The 15,691-nt window shown below is 38.2% G+C and overlaps 2 protein-coding genes across 17 annotated transcripts in view; one reads left to right on the top strand and one right to left on the bottom strand.

Moving 5' to 3' along the window:
• INTS9 (integrator complex subunit 9) overlaps positions 1 to 4,809 on the bottom strand; it is a 106,522-nt gene extending 101,713 nt beyond the window's left edge. The window contains exon 1 of one of the 3 annotated variants that reach the window (XM_047717471.1): positions 4,570 to 4,809. In XM_047717471.1, coding sequence (XP_047573427.1) covers positions 4,570 to 4,578 — 9 coding nt within the window. In that variant the 5' untranslated portion in view covers positions 4,579 to 4,809. The other 2 variants (XM_047717473.1, XM_047717472.1) reach the window with 2 other exon arrangements.
• Positions 4,810 to 5,072: 263 nt separating this feature from the next.
• The window catches only part of HMBOX1 (homeobox containing 1), a 195,982-nt gene continuing 185,363 nt past the window's right edge, over positions 5,073 to 15,691 (top strand). For all 14 annotated transcript variants that reach the window (XM_047717488.1, XM_047717487.1, XM_047717481.1 and 11 more), the window contains exon 1: positions 5,073 to 5,375. The gene's annotated coding sequence lies outside the window, so the exon portion shown is untranslated. The remainder of the gene's footprint in view (positions 5,376 to 15,691) is intronic.

Raw genomic sequence — 15,691 nt, 5'->3', positions numbered from 1 at the left:
TGTTAAATTGACCTTGGGGCAGAATTTTTCCCTTGCAAACAAAGATCTTCTAGATCACCTACAATTCCACTTCGTGTTTTATTTGTCCTCCACTGGGAATAGTGGAGGACAAATTCTTTGCTCCATCTGTTTTCCTGGAGAAATGGTGTGTTAAAAGTTTAAGCCTTCCCCAAAAAGCCAGTAGTAACAAAACAGCTCTTTGTATAAAGGGGCAGAGATCACCAAAGAACATCTCCTGGCCTTCCTGAGTTTTAAATTTTGTAAATACAACTACAGCATACAATTTCCTCCATCAAATTCAAAAAGTATAGCAGAACAAGCATTTAAATGACCTTTCTTTCAGAACTGTAACAAAAGAGCAACAATAACTACAGAGAGCCATGGATTCTGAGGCAATCAGGTTCATTCACTAAGGATTATCACTAATTTTTTTTTTTTCGAAGTTTCGAGAGAGACAGAGCATGATCGGGTGGGGTGGGGGAGGTAGAGAAGGAGAAGAAAACTCCCTGCTGAGCAGGGAGCATGACTCCTGGCTTGATCCAGGGACCCCAGGATCATGACCTGAGCTGAAGACAGACACTTACCTGACTGAGCCACCCAGGTGCCCAGATTATCACTAATCTTAAAGTCATATTCAAATTTGTGTCTCAGCAAAATCATAATTTCCTGTCATCAATCTTTGGGGTCAAATATAAGAATTAAAATGGAAAGTATTAAAACTTTGAATGCCAAGGGTGTACTGTGGTTGCATAATAAATCTTTATTGACTTAATAAACTAGAAAATTCTATCTCTGGATCCATAGAAAGTGTGACACATGCTACATTCTTGAACTGTTTCTTACTATCTTATTCACTTTATATCTATTTGAATGACTAAATTCATGTTTCAAACTCAATTTGTCAACGTATTCAGTTTGTTTGTTTTTTTCGCCCCATAATGTTTTGCTAAGGACCCTGATGAATTCTAGTTTCTATCCTTTCCTGAAGTGGCCACCAGGGTATACCCAGGTAGGCTTAATTTATACTAATAACAGAACAGGCTCTAAAATATGGTAATTTTCTTCTAATCTTCTAATTTTCCTGTTCTTTAAAAATGATTCTGGTTAACTGAAGGTGCCAATATACTTTCTACAGTTAAAAAAACTGCTGAATACTGCGTAATATTAGAGAGTATTTAAACTCGTTTGAGTTGGTATTTTTCTTTTTTCTTTTTTTTTTTTAGGCAGAGAGGCAGGCAGAGAGAGAGGAAGGGAAGCAGGCTCCTCACTGAACAGAGAGCCTGATGTGGCTTGATCCCAGGACCTGAGATCATGACCTGAGTCGAAGGTAGAGGCTTTAACCCACTGAGCCACCCAGGCGCCCCTTGAGTTGGTATTTTTCCATGGAGATATCCAAGGAATATTTTATAAATACAGCCGTGGTCTTTCCTTGGGTGTATGGAAAGCCACCAAGAGAATCATATGTAAAGTTAGAGAACTATAAATGGGATTACAGAGGTTAAATTGGGTAGTATAAAAACTAACCTGGGCACTCAGTTGGTATGGTCTGATATGGAGCCCTTCATAATATCAAGGAAGTTTCCAAACTTTAATTTTTTACCAATAATCTTTTTTAAAGATCTTAACTTAATCAAGCTCACATTTAAAGCTAATTTTAAAAACAACCTGGAATAAACCCTCCCAGTATGCACTCTCTAGCTTCCTTTCATTAAGAGATAACATATGCCAGGTACTTGGCAAGGTGCTGGAATCCCGGCCCTCATTAAGCAAAAGAGTCTTAAGGAAGGAATCTTGGATTCAAATCTTGGTTCTACTACTTTTCATCCGTGTAACTGTGAGCCACTTCGCTTTCCTGAGGCTCAGACTTTTTATCTGTAAAATGGGAATACTATCACCTAGAGCAAGGAGTAAGTGTGACACACTGCACTGTACCTAGTACAGCACATGGCACACAATAATGGCTCCACAAAAGGTAGTAATTATTATTATTATTTTTACTCTAAGGGATATTGCTTATTGTCATGATTTAAATAAACTCCTTAATATTTTCTTATCATTAGTCACAGGATTTGATAATCCTTCAGAGATTATTTATTCAACAACTATTCAGTGGCATCATACTATGTGTCAGGCCCTGGGAATATATGAAGGAGGACAGACATAAAACCAATAATTAATTACCAGTGCTACAAAAAGAAAATGTGCCATGGAAGCAGATAATGGGGGCAACCAATTCAAGGAAACCCTGAAGAAGTATTAAACAGAGACCTGAGATACATGAAGAAATAAGGCAGGCAACAAAGCATTGTAGGCAAAGCAACACACTTAAAGTCCCAGAGGCAAAAGCATGGTGAGCTGAAGGAACTAGAAGATGTGCAATATAATTGGAACCAGGGGAGCAAGGGAGGTGAGGGCTAAGTATGAGCCTGGAGAGGAAGGCACGCCATATTCTGCAAGCCAACTTAAGAATTATAGGGCTTTATCCTAAGGGCAAAGGAAGGTACTGAGGGGTTTTATGGAACTCTGCAATTTAAAACAACTTCTCAGATGTAGAGTAAATAGACTGGATGGGGTTAAGATTGAACACAGAGAGATCATTCAGAAAGTATTTTTGAATTCCAAGTATCCCATGAAAAAAGCCAGTACAAAAGCAGTATTAGTGGGACTGGAGAGAAAGAGACTTGTTCAAGAACAGAGGAAGAATCAAGCAAAAAGATGTGGTCCTACACTGAGCGTGGGGAAGGTATTCTGGGAAGTTATAATCTCAAAACAAGAATGTGCTCAATAAAATGTATTTCTGTGTTTCATGAAATAAATGTAAAGCATGGTTTATTTCTACATATTCCTGACGCAGTACACAAAATTAAAAATTTCAGGCTATGGGACAATTTATTTCAACTTTATCAGGCTTGCCACACACAAGACATCTAAGTGAGCATCAATATTTTTCAAAGCACTTTGCTATGTTGATGGTAACTCTGCAGAGATCCTACAAGATCATCTAACTACCGAATTAGTTTTAATATGTAACACATGGATTGAAAGTAAAGAGGGAGGGACTACAGATAGAACACTTCCTCTTCCTAGGAGGCATATTTTGGTTCTTAAATGAAAAAATCAAGTTTTTACTTTTTCCTTCCATGTTTTCACATCTGTAAATATATCAAGCAGAAGGATATTATGAGGAAACCAAAGTATATATAAAGTAAATCTTGGCTCTTTGAGATTCTCAACCAAATGCATTATTATGGAAAAAACTGCTTCACACTTGCAAACTCTTTTCCACCTGTAATGTGAACCCTCTTCATGGAAGGCCCTGGCCTACTCCTTTCTTATCAGTTTAGAGTGCTTTCCAGGAAGCTGTCTTCCACCTCTTCCCCATCCATTATCCTCTCAATTCCCCAAATGCTGAACACGTTTTTATTTTACCATAAATTGCAATGAATTATTATTTTGGCTTTCTTTTCTATCTTCATTAAATTGCATGCTTCTATAGGGCAAGGCAGTGACTTTCAATTCTGCATTCTTAAATGTTTCACACTCAGGCCCAGGAACAAATTGCAGTCAGAGTTTACTGATCTGTGTGCCCTTCTCCCTACCTAAGGGCAGCCTTAAATGACAGCAGTGTTGGAGTTTAATCTACTTTAATACTTTCTCTGACTTCTTTAAAAAAAAAAACCGCTAACACTATGCAGAGAGACAGAGAGAGAGAATGTAAGCAGAAAAGTATGTTCAAATAAGAAAACAAACCTTTTGTTTTTGTATAAAAATCACAGAAAGTAAAGCTTGACATACTTGGCTGCAGGAACATTAATTTTAAAAGGCTGAGAAAGAGTATCTCACACCTCCTAATTAATGCTATTATTAATTCTATACAGGTAAAATAAACTAGTTAGACCTATGCACAAGCAAAACGGCCCAAAATAAAGGTCTGAGAAACTTTTCTACAAGCAAAGTGTTTGGGTTTTGTGATGAAAGACTTCTCCAGATACTGTTCCCTCTAACCTTGGCTCACGCAGTCCCTAGGGTGGAATGCCTTAACACTTCCCTCTCAGCCCACTGTATGTAGTGTTTAAGACTCAAATCCTCCCAAGTCATACCCTGACTTCGTCCTTCTCTGAAGTCCTAGGGCAGTTAGGATTCTATAGTACAAAATTTAATAAGTGATTACCCTCTGCCCAATATTTTCTACTCTCAGCTCAGATCTAACAAAAGCCGCCTCAACAACGGTAGGGAGAAACGCTGACCAAGTGCCAATAGCACGGAAAAGAAGTTAACCTGTTTCAACACTCACGTGGCAGCTGAGAAGTCAATCCTAGCTCATTAAGGCCCAACCTTAGTTGGGAGAAGAAATGCGACAGAGTCAACGTTTTATCTAACCAAAGGGACCCGTCAATGGATCGATAAGATCTCCAGGCAGCTGGGGATGGGGGCTAAGATTCAAACCTCCCAACAACAGCAGCTTTCCTTGGCCCACCCACTTTCTACTTCCCTTCCCAAGGTGCAAACGAAGAAGTCCAAAAGGATATGGCATCACCTTTGCTCTGTGACCTAGGTGCAGAGACTCACCAGTTTCATACTGGACTTTTGGTTGTTCAGTACCAGACACTCCACTCCTCAAACGCAAAAACCGTCTTCCGGTTCAGTCACCGCCACCGGCCCGCCGAGAGCATCGCGGGACATGCAGTCCTTCTGCTCTACGCCCCCTTCCCGGGGCATCATGGGAAATGTAGTCGTTTCTCCATGAATCATGGGAACTGTGGTCCTCTTTCTTTTCCGTCCCTTTCCTCTCCAACGCCTCCTTCGGCCAGCTCAAATTCATCCCCGCCGCCAATTCATCCTCCCTCTGCACCCCAGCATGATATCATGTCCCGTTGCTGGGTCTGGGACCCATGGTATTCTGGGATGTGTAGTCCCCATGGCTCTGGAGACACTTACCCCTCCTCCCTGTGGGAAGGCGGATGGGCGCGGGACTTGCCGGGAGCTGTAGTTCCCAGGGGTCTCCGGATGCCGAGTACCGAGCTTTTACTCAAGGGAGGCAAGAACTACAACTCCCAGGGCCGCCCGGCGGCAGCAGGTGGGAACGGGGCTGTTGATATCAATATGGCGGTTGTCAGCCAGACAAAGACAGTCAGTCTGATGTGATTGAGACAAGGGTGGTTTTCAGGGGGAGACTGGGAGATAGGGGCCTCCCCTCCCCCTTCTCCTCTTCCTGCGCCGGCCTCAACCCCTCCCCAGTCCCCTCCCGACTGGCGCCCCACGCGGAAGACACCCCTCCCCCTCCCGCTTTCCCCTCCTCCCTGCCTCAGCCCTTCGTACTGGGACGTTGGGGAGGGGGCTGTGCCGGGCGGAGAGAACTCAGCAAGGATTCTGAGGTGAGTCGAGCGGTTTTGAAGCCGGACTACCTCAAGTCTCTTTCCTCACTTCTTTCTCTTCACTTTTTTTTTTTTTTTTGAGGGGTTTTGGGGAGTAAGTGAGTGGGCTGGGGATGGGTCTCTTAAGCGGCCCGATTGAGAGGAGGGAGGAAGCAGGGGGCTTCCGAGTGGGTAACCCGGACGCAGGGTGTGGGGTGGGGCAGTTTGTGGGGGGCGGTAATTGAAAGGCGTCGGCTGCTCCCCAACTCTTTTCTCCTGCTTTCCTCCACTGTGGGCGGAAGGTTTGAATCCTGGAGGTGGGGTCTTCTGTTTGGAGTTTGGGAAACTGCGAGGTGAATTTGAGGTGTGAGGGTTTGTTTGGGGCTTATAACTGTGTTTTAAACTGTGTGACGTGTACTTGTGTGATATGTTAGCCTTGAATAAATGTCTATAGATAGGGAGTTAGATAGCTGGAGTCATAGCTTTTATCTGGGCCTGGGCGGAGAAGCGTGCGTGAGGTCCGGGTCCTGGACCTTTGGGCTGGCGACGTGGTCCGGGGTAGCTGGGGTTAGCAACTCGTTTGTGTCCCATTGCCCGCTCACACTTCTCTTCTCCGCCTCCGCCCTCTCCCCTGGACAAATCTCCACCCCAAACTCCGGGTTGAAGAATTTTAGAGATGAGGTGGTGTGGAAATGGATTTTTGCATCCTTAAGTCTATAGATAGGTGGGAAAGGAAAAGTGTTCTTAATATTTTATTCCGGAACCGTGTTTTGGTTACACTATTGGGGCTACTTTGAAAGGAGTCCTCCACCCACCTTCACCCCGAAACAGTAGGTAGATGTATCTCGTCGTCTTCGTGTTAAATGCATTAAACATTACTTAAGATTCGGGGGCGTGTGGTGGGGGTCTGGAGTGCTGACATGGGTATGCGTCTCTGTGTGTGTACTAAAGACACAGGATGACTGTTGTGTATCTTGAGATAGGGAGACTTATTTTCGTACTAGGAAAAACTGTTGGAAATTATTTGGTGGCGGGGGGAGTAGCTGATAGGCGCAGCTTGTATTTTTCTTCTACCCCACCCTGTTCTGTCTCGGATTTGTCTGGAAGCTGGTGTGGAAGAGTGAGGAAGCATTGGGTGAGTGAAGGGTGGAAGGCAGTTGACATTAAAGATACTATACGAAGTTGAATAGTGTAAAGTGATTGCTGTCTGTTTTTTTACCCTGAAGCTTTAAAAACCCTTATGTATCTAATAGGGTAGAGTGATGTGACTAGTTCATTTCTCTGGGATCCTGCAGGTATAGAAACCTCTCTTCCCTCCCTCCCTCCCTTCCTTCTTCTCTTCCTTCCCTCTTTCCTCCTTCAGTCCTTTCTTTCTTGGCATGCTGCATTTCTTTTCCCAGATGGACATGATGCCTCCTGTACCTGTTTATTTACTTTGTCCTAATATAGTTGTGCTTTTTGTGATTTTACTATAAAATGCATCATTAGATGAAAAGGACTTGCATTTGTTTCTACTTTGTATTTATGCCACAGGTAATTGTCACATTAGGATTGAAGTGCTTTGCATTAAACTAATTTTAAAATTGCACAACTAAGTCGTTGTTTGATCTAGTTGAATTATGTTTATAAGTTTGGAAAATTTGAATTCTGATTTTTTTTCTCAAGTTTCAAGTAGAGTTATAAAGGCAAGAGAATTGCAACATCTCTTTTTTCTCACAGGTGTAACATTACACCAGGATAATAAGACCATATATTTTGTAGTTTCTTCAGCCTGAAATAGAAGGTTTTCAATAGCACTTCTTTGACAGTTTTTTTTTTGTGTAATACGGACCTTTACATAACTAAAGGAATTGGCATAATTGCTCTTTTGACTGTTGAGATATTTACATGCATGGCTCCACACTTAGCAATTCTCAAACCTATCAGTAAAGGATCTTAGATTCCCTCAAAGTCACATAGATACAGTATGCAGTTTTATGATATGTTTTATAACCTTTGATTTGAAATTTCTGCAGTTGATCATTCACACAGATGAGCTGACTAAAAATGTGAGGTAGTTTGTATATTTAGATTGACCTGAATAGAAAAAAAAAATTGATGTATGTGTCTTCTAAATCTCAAATTTAGAACATAAAATATGTTGATACAAAGCTGAACCTTTGGTTTGTTTTGGACTAGGATATCCAGAATTTTTTTTGTTTTAACCTTCCATCTTAACCTGAAATACTACTTTGCCAAAACTGGAGGAAAATCCTATGTAACTACATAATAGAGTATATTTTTGCTGAAAGATATTCTGTGAGATGTAGAGTTTTTAAGTATTAGATACTTATTTTAGAAATTAAAAACTAAAATGTTTAAGGGTTGGAAAAATAAAACAGTATTTTCTCTTCCACCTACCCTTACCTCCAGTCTTCTTTTCTTTTGTGGAAGGGCAAAGTTAGTTACTGGGAAAAGCTTTCATTAAACTTTTTCTGACTAGTAGTCTGGTTGAAATTACTACAAGTAAACCATATTCCTTGCATTTGGTGGGGGTGAATCTGTTGCATTTTAAGCACCGAGCATTAAAATGATGTAAAGCCTTTACTGCAGGTTAAAGCATAAAACATTGTCAGCATGTGGAAGTCATATGGTTTATGAAAAAAGTAGAAAATCAGGGCATTGGTGCCTGTCCAGCTTAAAATTTCATCCCGTAACTGTGAAAGACACATTTATTTTAATATGATTGCTTCTAAAAATGTTGCCTGTATTATGGGAAGTTGAGAATCCAAACTGTTTTTAACCAATCTGTTGCTAGTTTAGTGTACTGCATATCTTGAATACTGTGGTTGCAAATGTGCATCAAAGAGCCTTTAGGGGTCAGCTTTATGTTGAATGTCTGTAGTGAGGCTTCATTTTCAATGCTGTATGAACAGATTTCACTCTTCTTAGTACAAATCCTTAGTTGAAGCATCACTAATAGAAATATAGTAGTTCAGTAATGGTAAGTTATAAAATATATTACAACAAATCTCTCATTGTTTCATCATTTTTAAAAAAATAGAAGTAACCAGTTTGTGGCAGTTTTTGCGGCAAGTATGTATTGGAATGGGATTGCTTGTTTCAATAGATGTTGAACACATTGGGGATATTTATGCAATTCATTTGGGGTCTTGTGTATGTTATATTCTGTCCATTCCACTTCTAAATGTTGCACACAGCTTCCATATTTCCTGTAATACCTCATTTGCTTTTTGGGTTCTTTTCTTTGCAGCTCTTGCTTCTATTATTTTGTATGCAGATCTTTAAATTTGAGTTATTTTTCTTGGAAATTAGAAATTTATCCCAGGATGTCATTTTTCATAAATGAAAGTTGGTGTACCACTCAGATTTTTAAAACTGTGAATGTTTATAGGTAAACTAGAAAGTGCTCAGTGAAAATATGTTGGGTTTGTTTTGAAAACCTGCTTTATTTAGGGTTTTTTTTTGGCTTCCAGAATTAATTTTGTAGCTCCCTTTTGTTTTTTGGCCAGATTTTTCTCTTAATTATTGGTTTTTGCTTCTCAATTCAGTAGAACTTTAAAATTTTTTTTATAAAAAAATTGTTAGTGGGAATCACAGCTTGTCTAGAGTGTCATATAGCTACATTTACATATGCACTCACATAAAGCATCTTTATGTTTGTTTATATATGAAATTGGTATATTTCTATTAGACATGCAACCTGTAAAAAAGGAATCTGAACCACAAATAACAGGACACTAAACAGTGGCTCAAACTAGAAACCAGAGTAACTATCACCATTAGGCTGTCCACATTATAGAAGTTATGGAGATTTTCAGTGTGATTATAAACCATTATTTTAACAGATTCTGCCAAAATCTGTTTCTCTCAAAATGGAACCTATTGGTATTGAAATTTTTCTGAAAATAGTATAAATTAATATGTGACTTAGATTCCTAGGTACAGCTGTCTCCCCACCTGACCCATACTGGTTGTAGGGCCCAGCATAAGTATGGAGGAAAGGTTTTTCTGATGAATTATTTGAGGTATAACTTTTAGTTATAGTCTATTTAAACATAATCCAGTGCTTTAGTTAACTTGTTTTTCTTGATCCCAGATGAAACAAGTTGGAAATTTACTATAACATTGTTTTGGACACTTTCCAAGAGCATTTAGTTACTGGAAGTCTCTGGCTTTGGCATAGTTTTACCCTTACAATGGTAATAAGTTTGAAGTTACAGTAAGTTTTTCCAATGGTTATTATAATTCTAATGCAATACTTTACAGATCCTTGACTTGGGGAATAAGGATACTGTTTTTTGTTTTTGTTTTTTCATTTACAAACAAAAGGAGAAAAACAATAGATTTAGTTTCAAGTTATGAGTTATTATACTTTTTTGGGATCTTGAAACAGGTATTCATAGATCCCTTCTTAAAAATGATAAAGTGATTCTAATTCATTCAAAGGGCATTTAGGTTTTTTTAAAAACCCTAAATGGGTTTAGAGTGCTGATTATGATAATGTTTACTAAGTTGCATATATTCTCTGTAGCTTGTCTCTAATGCTTAGTGACGGTCTGCATGTGGTTTATCAAAAACATTTAATAGTGCTCTTTACTGTATGCATATTAAACAATTAGTGTGGAGTCGCGGAGAGGCAGTAATTTTAATGTTTATAGTTACAGTTTTCAAAGAAGGGAAAGTCAAATGCTGTGGCTGTTGCTGAAATGAGGATGACCTGAGACTAAATTTATCTGCTTAAAATTTTGTTAAAGTAGTGGCATGGTTATAATGAAACTGTTGGGTTGGGCCAACTCAGTCTAACCTTGAGTCACTCTGACTCTCCACATCCAGTTATAGAATCAAGTTGATTATACTTCCTTTGTATCTGTATCAGTTGACTTCTTTTCATTATATGCTATTCCCTTAACTTGGGCCTTCATCATTTCTGTCTTGCCACATCAGTGTCTTAACTAATTTTCCTGCTTTCAGTATTTTTTTCTTAAGTTACTTTTCACTCCTACCTGAGAGATCTTGCTAAAACAAAGTGTGGATTTGATTGTTAGCCATACTTTGCCTGTAATCCTTCAGTGGCTCTCCAGCCTTTCAAATAAATCCAAACTGTTATTCCACGCATGTCCAAATCCTGGCTTTGCCAGTTACTTGCTATGTGACTTTGGGCAAGTGTTTTAATCTGTCTGTTCCTCAGTTTCCTCATCTGTAGAATGGGGATACATAGTCCTTACTTCATAGGATTTTCATGAGCCCTTAGAATACTGTTAAGTACCTAGAATGCTTCAGGAATATCATAAATGTTAACTTTATTATCATCATATTATACCACATATTTTGTGTTCTAGTTTCTTCTGTTTATTTCATCATTATCAGCTCTAGACCCTGTGCCTTAGCCATGTCAAACTACTGGAAGGCCAAACAAGCACTCTAGCATAGATAAGGAGGGTGAAGTATTATTAGTCTGTGAGGGTTACAGTTGTTGGTAATGTCTTCAGAAGTAAAGAATTAATTGTGAACTTTAAAACATATTGCTATATAAAGAATAGTAGTATATTCTGTTGCTCTGACTTCTGTGTTTTTCCTCAAAGTAAAAGGCAATGTTAGTTAGATTATTGCCTAATTCAGACAACAACTTAAAATTCACTTTCCTTGCCCTTGTTAATGCATTTTCATGTTTCAAACTTAGATTCCCACTGCTAATCCAACTTTTTTATCTTCTCGCCTAATTTCATGAAGGATCTATTAATTTTGTATATAATTTCTTTCACTTTTTCCCCACAAATCCAAATTCTTATTCCATTTTGGGTAATTTTTTTTTTTTTAACATTGCTATTGAGACAGTTGGATAGTTGCATTATATATGATCTGGGAACGGACATATGTTTTACTTACATACTAATGTTTATACTTAAGGTTGAGTGCCTAGTTTATTTCCCACTGCTTTAGTTGGTTTTCCAAAGTGGTAGATGATACACATACGGTGATTCATATCTGTGTCTCATTCCTCCCTCATGGAGGAGAAAGAATGTCCTGGTTTTTGTTGTTGTTGTTGTTGTTGTTTTTTAACCAAACTGAGTCAAGGATAAATGTTACCCAAAACTATGTATAGAGGTAGCAAGATGATAGCTAAGATATCAGTCCAGACTTTAGAATGTAATTTTTGTAGGAGGCTCTATTATGACTATAGTTTTGCAACCACTAATCTAGCCAGCATTTACCTTTGTGGAACATAATTGTTCATTGTGGAGAACTTGAAAGTAGCTGTTCTGAATATTATCTTTATTTGGTTGAAAATCCATTTTGTGGATTCATATATAGCCTATGTGTATTTAGTTTTACATAGTAACTGTTTAAAACCACTCAGGACAAGTGTAGCTGCTATAGTCTGAGGAAGACCTCTCTGAAAAGCTGGCATGATCTTATTTATTTGAAATTCTGTATCATCTTTTCAAGAAACTGTCAATTTCCTCCAAAAGGTGGTAGTCCAAGGTTAAATAAAAATATCTTTGATTATTTTTCCTCTCAAAAAGGAACTTTTCTTTAAAGTATGATAATTAAAAAATACATATATTGCTGGGTGCCTGGGTGGGTCACTTGGTTAAGCAACTGCCTTTGGCTCAAGTCGTGATCCCGGAGTCCTGGGATCGAGTCCCGCATTGGGCTCCCAGCTCCATGGGGAGTCTGCTTTTCTCTCTGACCTCCCCTCTCATGTTCTCTCTCACTGTCTCTCAAATAAATAAATAAAATCTTAAAAAATATATATATATATATTGCTTTGATTTCAGTTTAACACAGGCATCAACTAACCTGGTCTTCTTCCCTAAAACAAGGAATTATTTAATGAGCACAAGTTATTGGTTACTTCAATTTTAAGTTCCAGTTTCTGAAATAGATGTCTTAGTTGACAGCATGTCAATTAAATGACTTTGTTATTGACAGTGTAAGCTTGTATTGTATAAATGATTATGTTTCTATTTCCTAGTCAGCTAAACAGGGTATTTAGATTAATTAAAAAATATAAATGATATTTTTTTATTAAAGTAATAAATTGTTTGCTTATTTATTTTTAATTTTGAATAATTATAGATTCACAGGAAGTTACGGAAATAGTGGAGAAAGCCTGTATCTTTCACCCAGTTTCCCCTAATGGTTACATCTTATGTAGCTTCTAGTATCGTATTAAAATCAGGAAATTGACATTGGTACAATATGTGTGTGTATAGTTCTATGCCATTTTATCACATGTGGATTCTTTTTTTTTTTAATTTTTAAAGATTTTATTTATATTTTTATTTGACAGAGGGAGAGAAGAAAGGGCACACATGCACAAGCAGGGGGAGTGGCAGGCAGAGGGAGAGGGAGAATCAGGTTCCCTGAGGAGCAGGGAACCAGATGTAGGACTTGATCCTCGGACCCTGGGATCATGACCTGAGCCGAAGGCAGACACTTAACCAGGCGATCTGCCCTTGCTCATGTGTGGTGGATTCTATAACCACCACTACAATCAAATACTATCGAAGAACTATTCTTTTGTTACAGAGATTGAATAATACCCCTCTTAGTCAGAAATTTTGTTTTGTCAAATATAACTAAGGAGAAGAACACCAATTTTTGGATCAGTCATTTCACTCTTTTGCCTTTTATAGTAGTTCAGAAATTCTTTTGGCACCTCTTGAAACTTTTTTTTGAAAAGTCCAATTAAACTTTCTTGTGAGAATTTAAAAATTGTCAAGCTTTACTTAATTGAGGATTTACAATACTAATAGCCATTAAACTTTTTAGTAAAAGTTAGTAACATGGAAAATGTCTATAAATAAGCATGTAACATTTAAATGAATTTAAGGCTTAAGTGATATATTTCTTGCCAGACAGGAAGTATGCTAAAATCCGTATTAGATAAGCAAAATAAAAATTATTCAGATGTTAGTTTGGCTTTTAACAGTGTTAAAGAAAACTTGTCAGATGAATTGATAGTGAGTAATTTTATCTTGGATTTGTAGGGGAACTCTCTTCAGAGAAAGTCAGTTCAGAGACTGTTTCTAGAGAAAGGATCTTTAGAGGGGGAAAAAATGGGATTCTAGATACTATTGTTAGTCTACGTACAAGAACGGACCATCAGGTTAGAGGCTAGTTACAGGACTGGCCTTTGCCTTCCCATTATCAACTCTCTAAGTTATGAAGCCTATCTTAAAGATGAGGCTATAAATGTAATATACTACTGATGATTACAGACATCAGACAACAAAGATCTGCTTTAAATAGGCTGACAGAGTATTTTGAAATATGTTACCAGAAAAGATATATCACATGGCCTTTTTCTCCTCTAAGTTTGAGACAATTTTTTTATGCACACTGATAATTTGCTTTGAAAATATCAACTAAATTCTAATTTGTTTCAGTGACAAGTATATGGTAAGTATGGAAAAGAAAACTTTTTGACCTGAGATTTCATTTTCTTCCTGGTGCAATTTTTTTTTCCCTCTTTGGATTTATCTGTTGCCAGCTTTTTATTTATCTTGGTGTACATTCTAAGAAAAAAATAATGCTTTAATCAGGAATTGTTTGGCTTCAAAGAAGTTTGTTGTAGGGATCCAGCTCTTTGAGGTTGTGTGAAAGAGAGATCTATAAGGAATCTGAGAAGCTAGTCTCTGATTCTCATTCTGGGTATATATGGTTTCTTGTCTTGCCTTCTCTTTTTATGTCTGCTTCATCAAGCTTTGTTACTTCTTCCTTCCACTTCTGTTTGCCTTACTGTAGTTTTACATAGTTTTTGCTTCTCCATAACTTTGACTTGCAGATGGGTTTTGTTCACCAGCGGTGCTGACTTGAACTGTTTTGTCCTTTCAACTAAAGCTTACTTACCCTCTTAGTGGCGACGGTGTGCTTCTTTTAGTTCAGGTGGCAAGAGGGAAACCTGAATGCATGACCATGAGATAGATGTCAGTTGTATTCCATGACCTTAAGGGTAGGACACAGGAGGAAGTCACCTTTTATATAAGGCTAATGCTTTTGGGTGCTCTGCATGAGGAGGATTCTCTTGTAGGGATTGAACAGGGCACTCAGTTAAACATGTCAAGTATAGCAGTGCATGTTTAGGTACTCTGTGGGATATAAAGATTAATTGGATTTAATCCTTTTCTTCAAGGATCAAATAATTTGTAGGAAATGGCAAAAGTCTCCCAGTGTAATTTAGTGTTAGCTTTTAATGTTAGTTACTTCAGGCAAACCAGAAAGATGACAAAGTAGGGCTATAGAACTAGACAGGATTATGGAAAGAGCCAAAAGTAACACTAGAGACATGGCTGTACTGTCTCAACAATTTGAATCACAGATCTGTTAAAGCATGAAAGTAGTTTGAAGCTATTCTTTCACGATCCTAGTTGCTGCTATCAGAGAGCATCCCTTGTTGACTAAAGAGGCTCTTTTTCTAGTTCTGCCTCTCATCAAGCGCACGGCCTTTTGGCTACCATTTGCCCTATCACTGAGGTCAAGAGACGTCTTAAAAGAACTCACTATTTCAGAAACAGGAGCATTCTCATTGATACAGTCTATATGGTGACAACTGTCTTCTTAAAAAATGTCTTTCGGGGCACCTGGGTGGCTCGTCTTTAAGCGGCTGCCTTCAGCTCAGGTCATGATCCCAGTGTCCTGGGATTGAGCACCTTTCTCCCCAAATCAGGCTCCTTGCTCAGCAGGAGGCCTGCTTCTCTCTCTCCCACTTCCCCTGCTTGTGTTCCCTCTCTTGCTGTGTCTCTCTCTGTCAAATAAATAAAATCTTTATTAAAAAATGTCTTTCATCCCTGACCAAGCTCTGGTGGTAAATTAGGACACAGACAGGATATTTGTGCCCTCTTACTCAGGCAATGAACAGAAATTCATATGGTAAGTCTATAGTAGTGAGCATTTTCTTTAGTACAGATCTGGCAACATAAGAATTAACTTACTGGCTCAACCCAGTTTCTAGTCAACACCATATGTTATATTTAACAGAAGATCAGTGAACTAGGGAAAGGAACTAGAACTTTTTCTCTCCCTATGTCAGTGTTGGAGTTGATATGGATCTCAGGGCTATAAACTCCAAGGCAAGTCTTGATTAAGTTAACCAAACCAAGACTGAAATTTTAGAAATAAGCAAAAGTCAAGCATAGGCAGTGAAAGAAATTAGATGATCACTTTCAGATTATAAAGCCATAGAAGACAAACAGTGAGGAGTCATAGAGTTCAAATACTTAGGCAACACAGGAAGGCGCTGCATCTCAAGTTTTGTGCAAAAGAATTTCTTGGAAAATGTATTAGAATTTTTGTTTTATGAACTCCACTCCCAAATTTTTAAAATCTCA

The sequence above is a fragment of the Lutra lutra genome, chromosome 2 (genome assembly GCF_902655055.1).
Source record: "Lutra lutra chromosome 2, mLutLut1.2, whole genome shotgun sequence".
Classification (NCBI taxonomy): domain Eukaryota; kingdom Metazoa; phylum Chordata; class Mammalia; order Carnivora; family Mustelidae; genus Lutra; species Lutra lutra.
The sequence above is the reverse complement of the archived record's forward strand: the minus strand, read 5'-3'. Positions and strand labels throughout refer to the sequence as shown.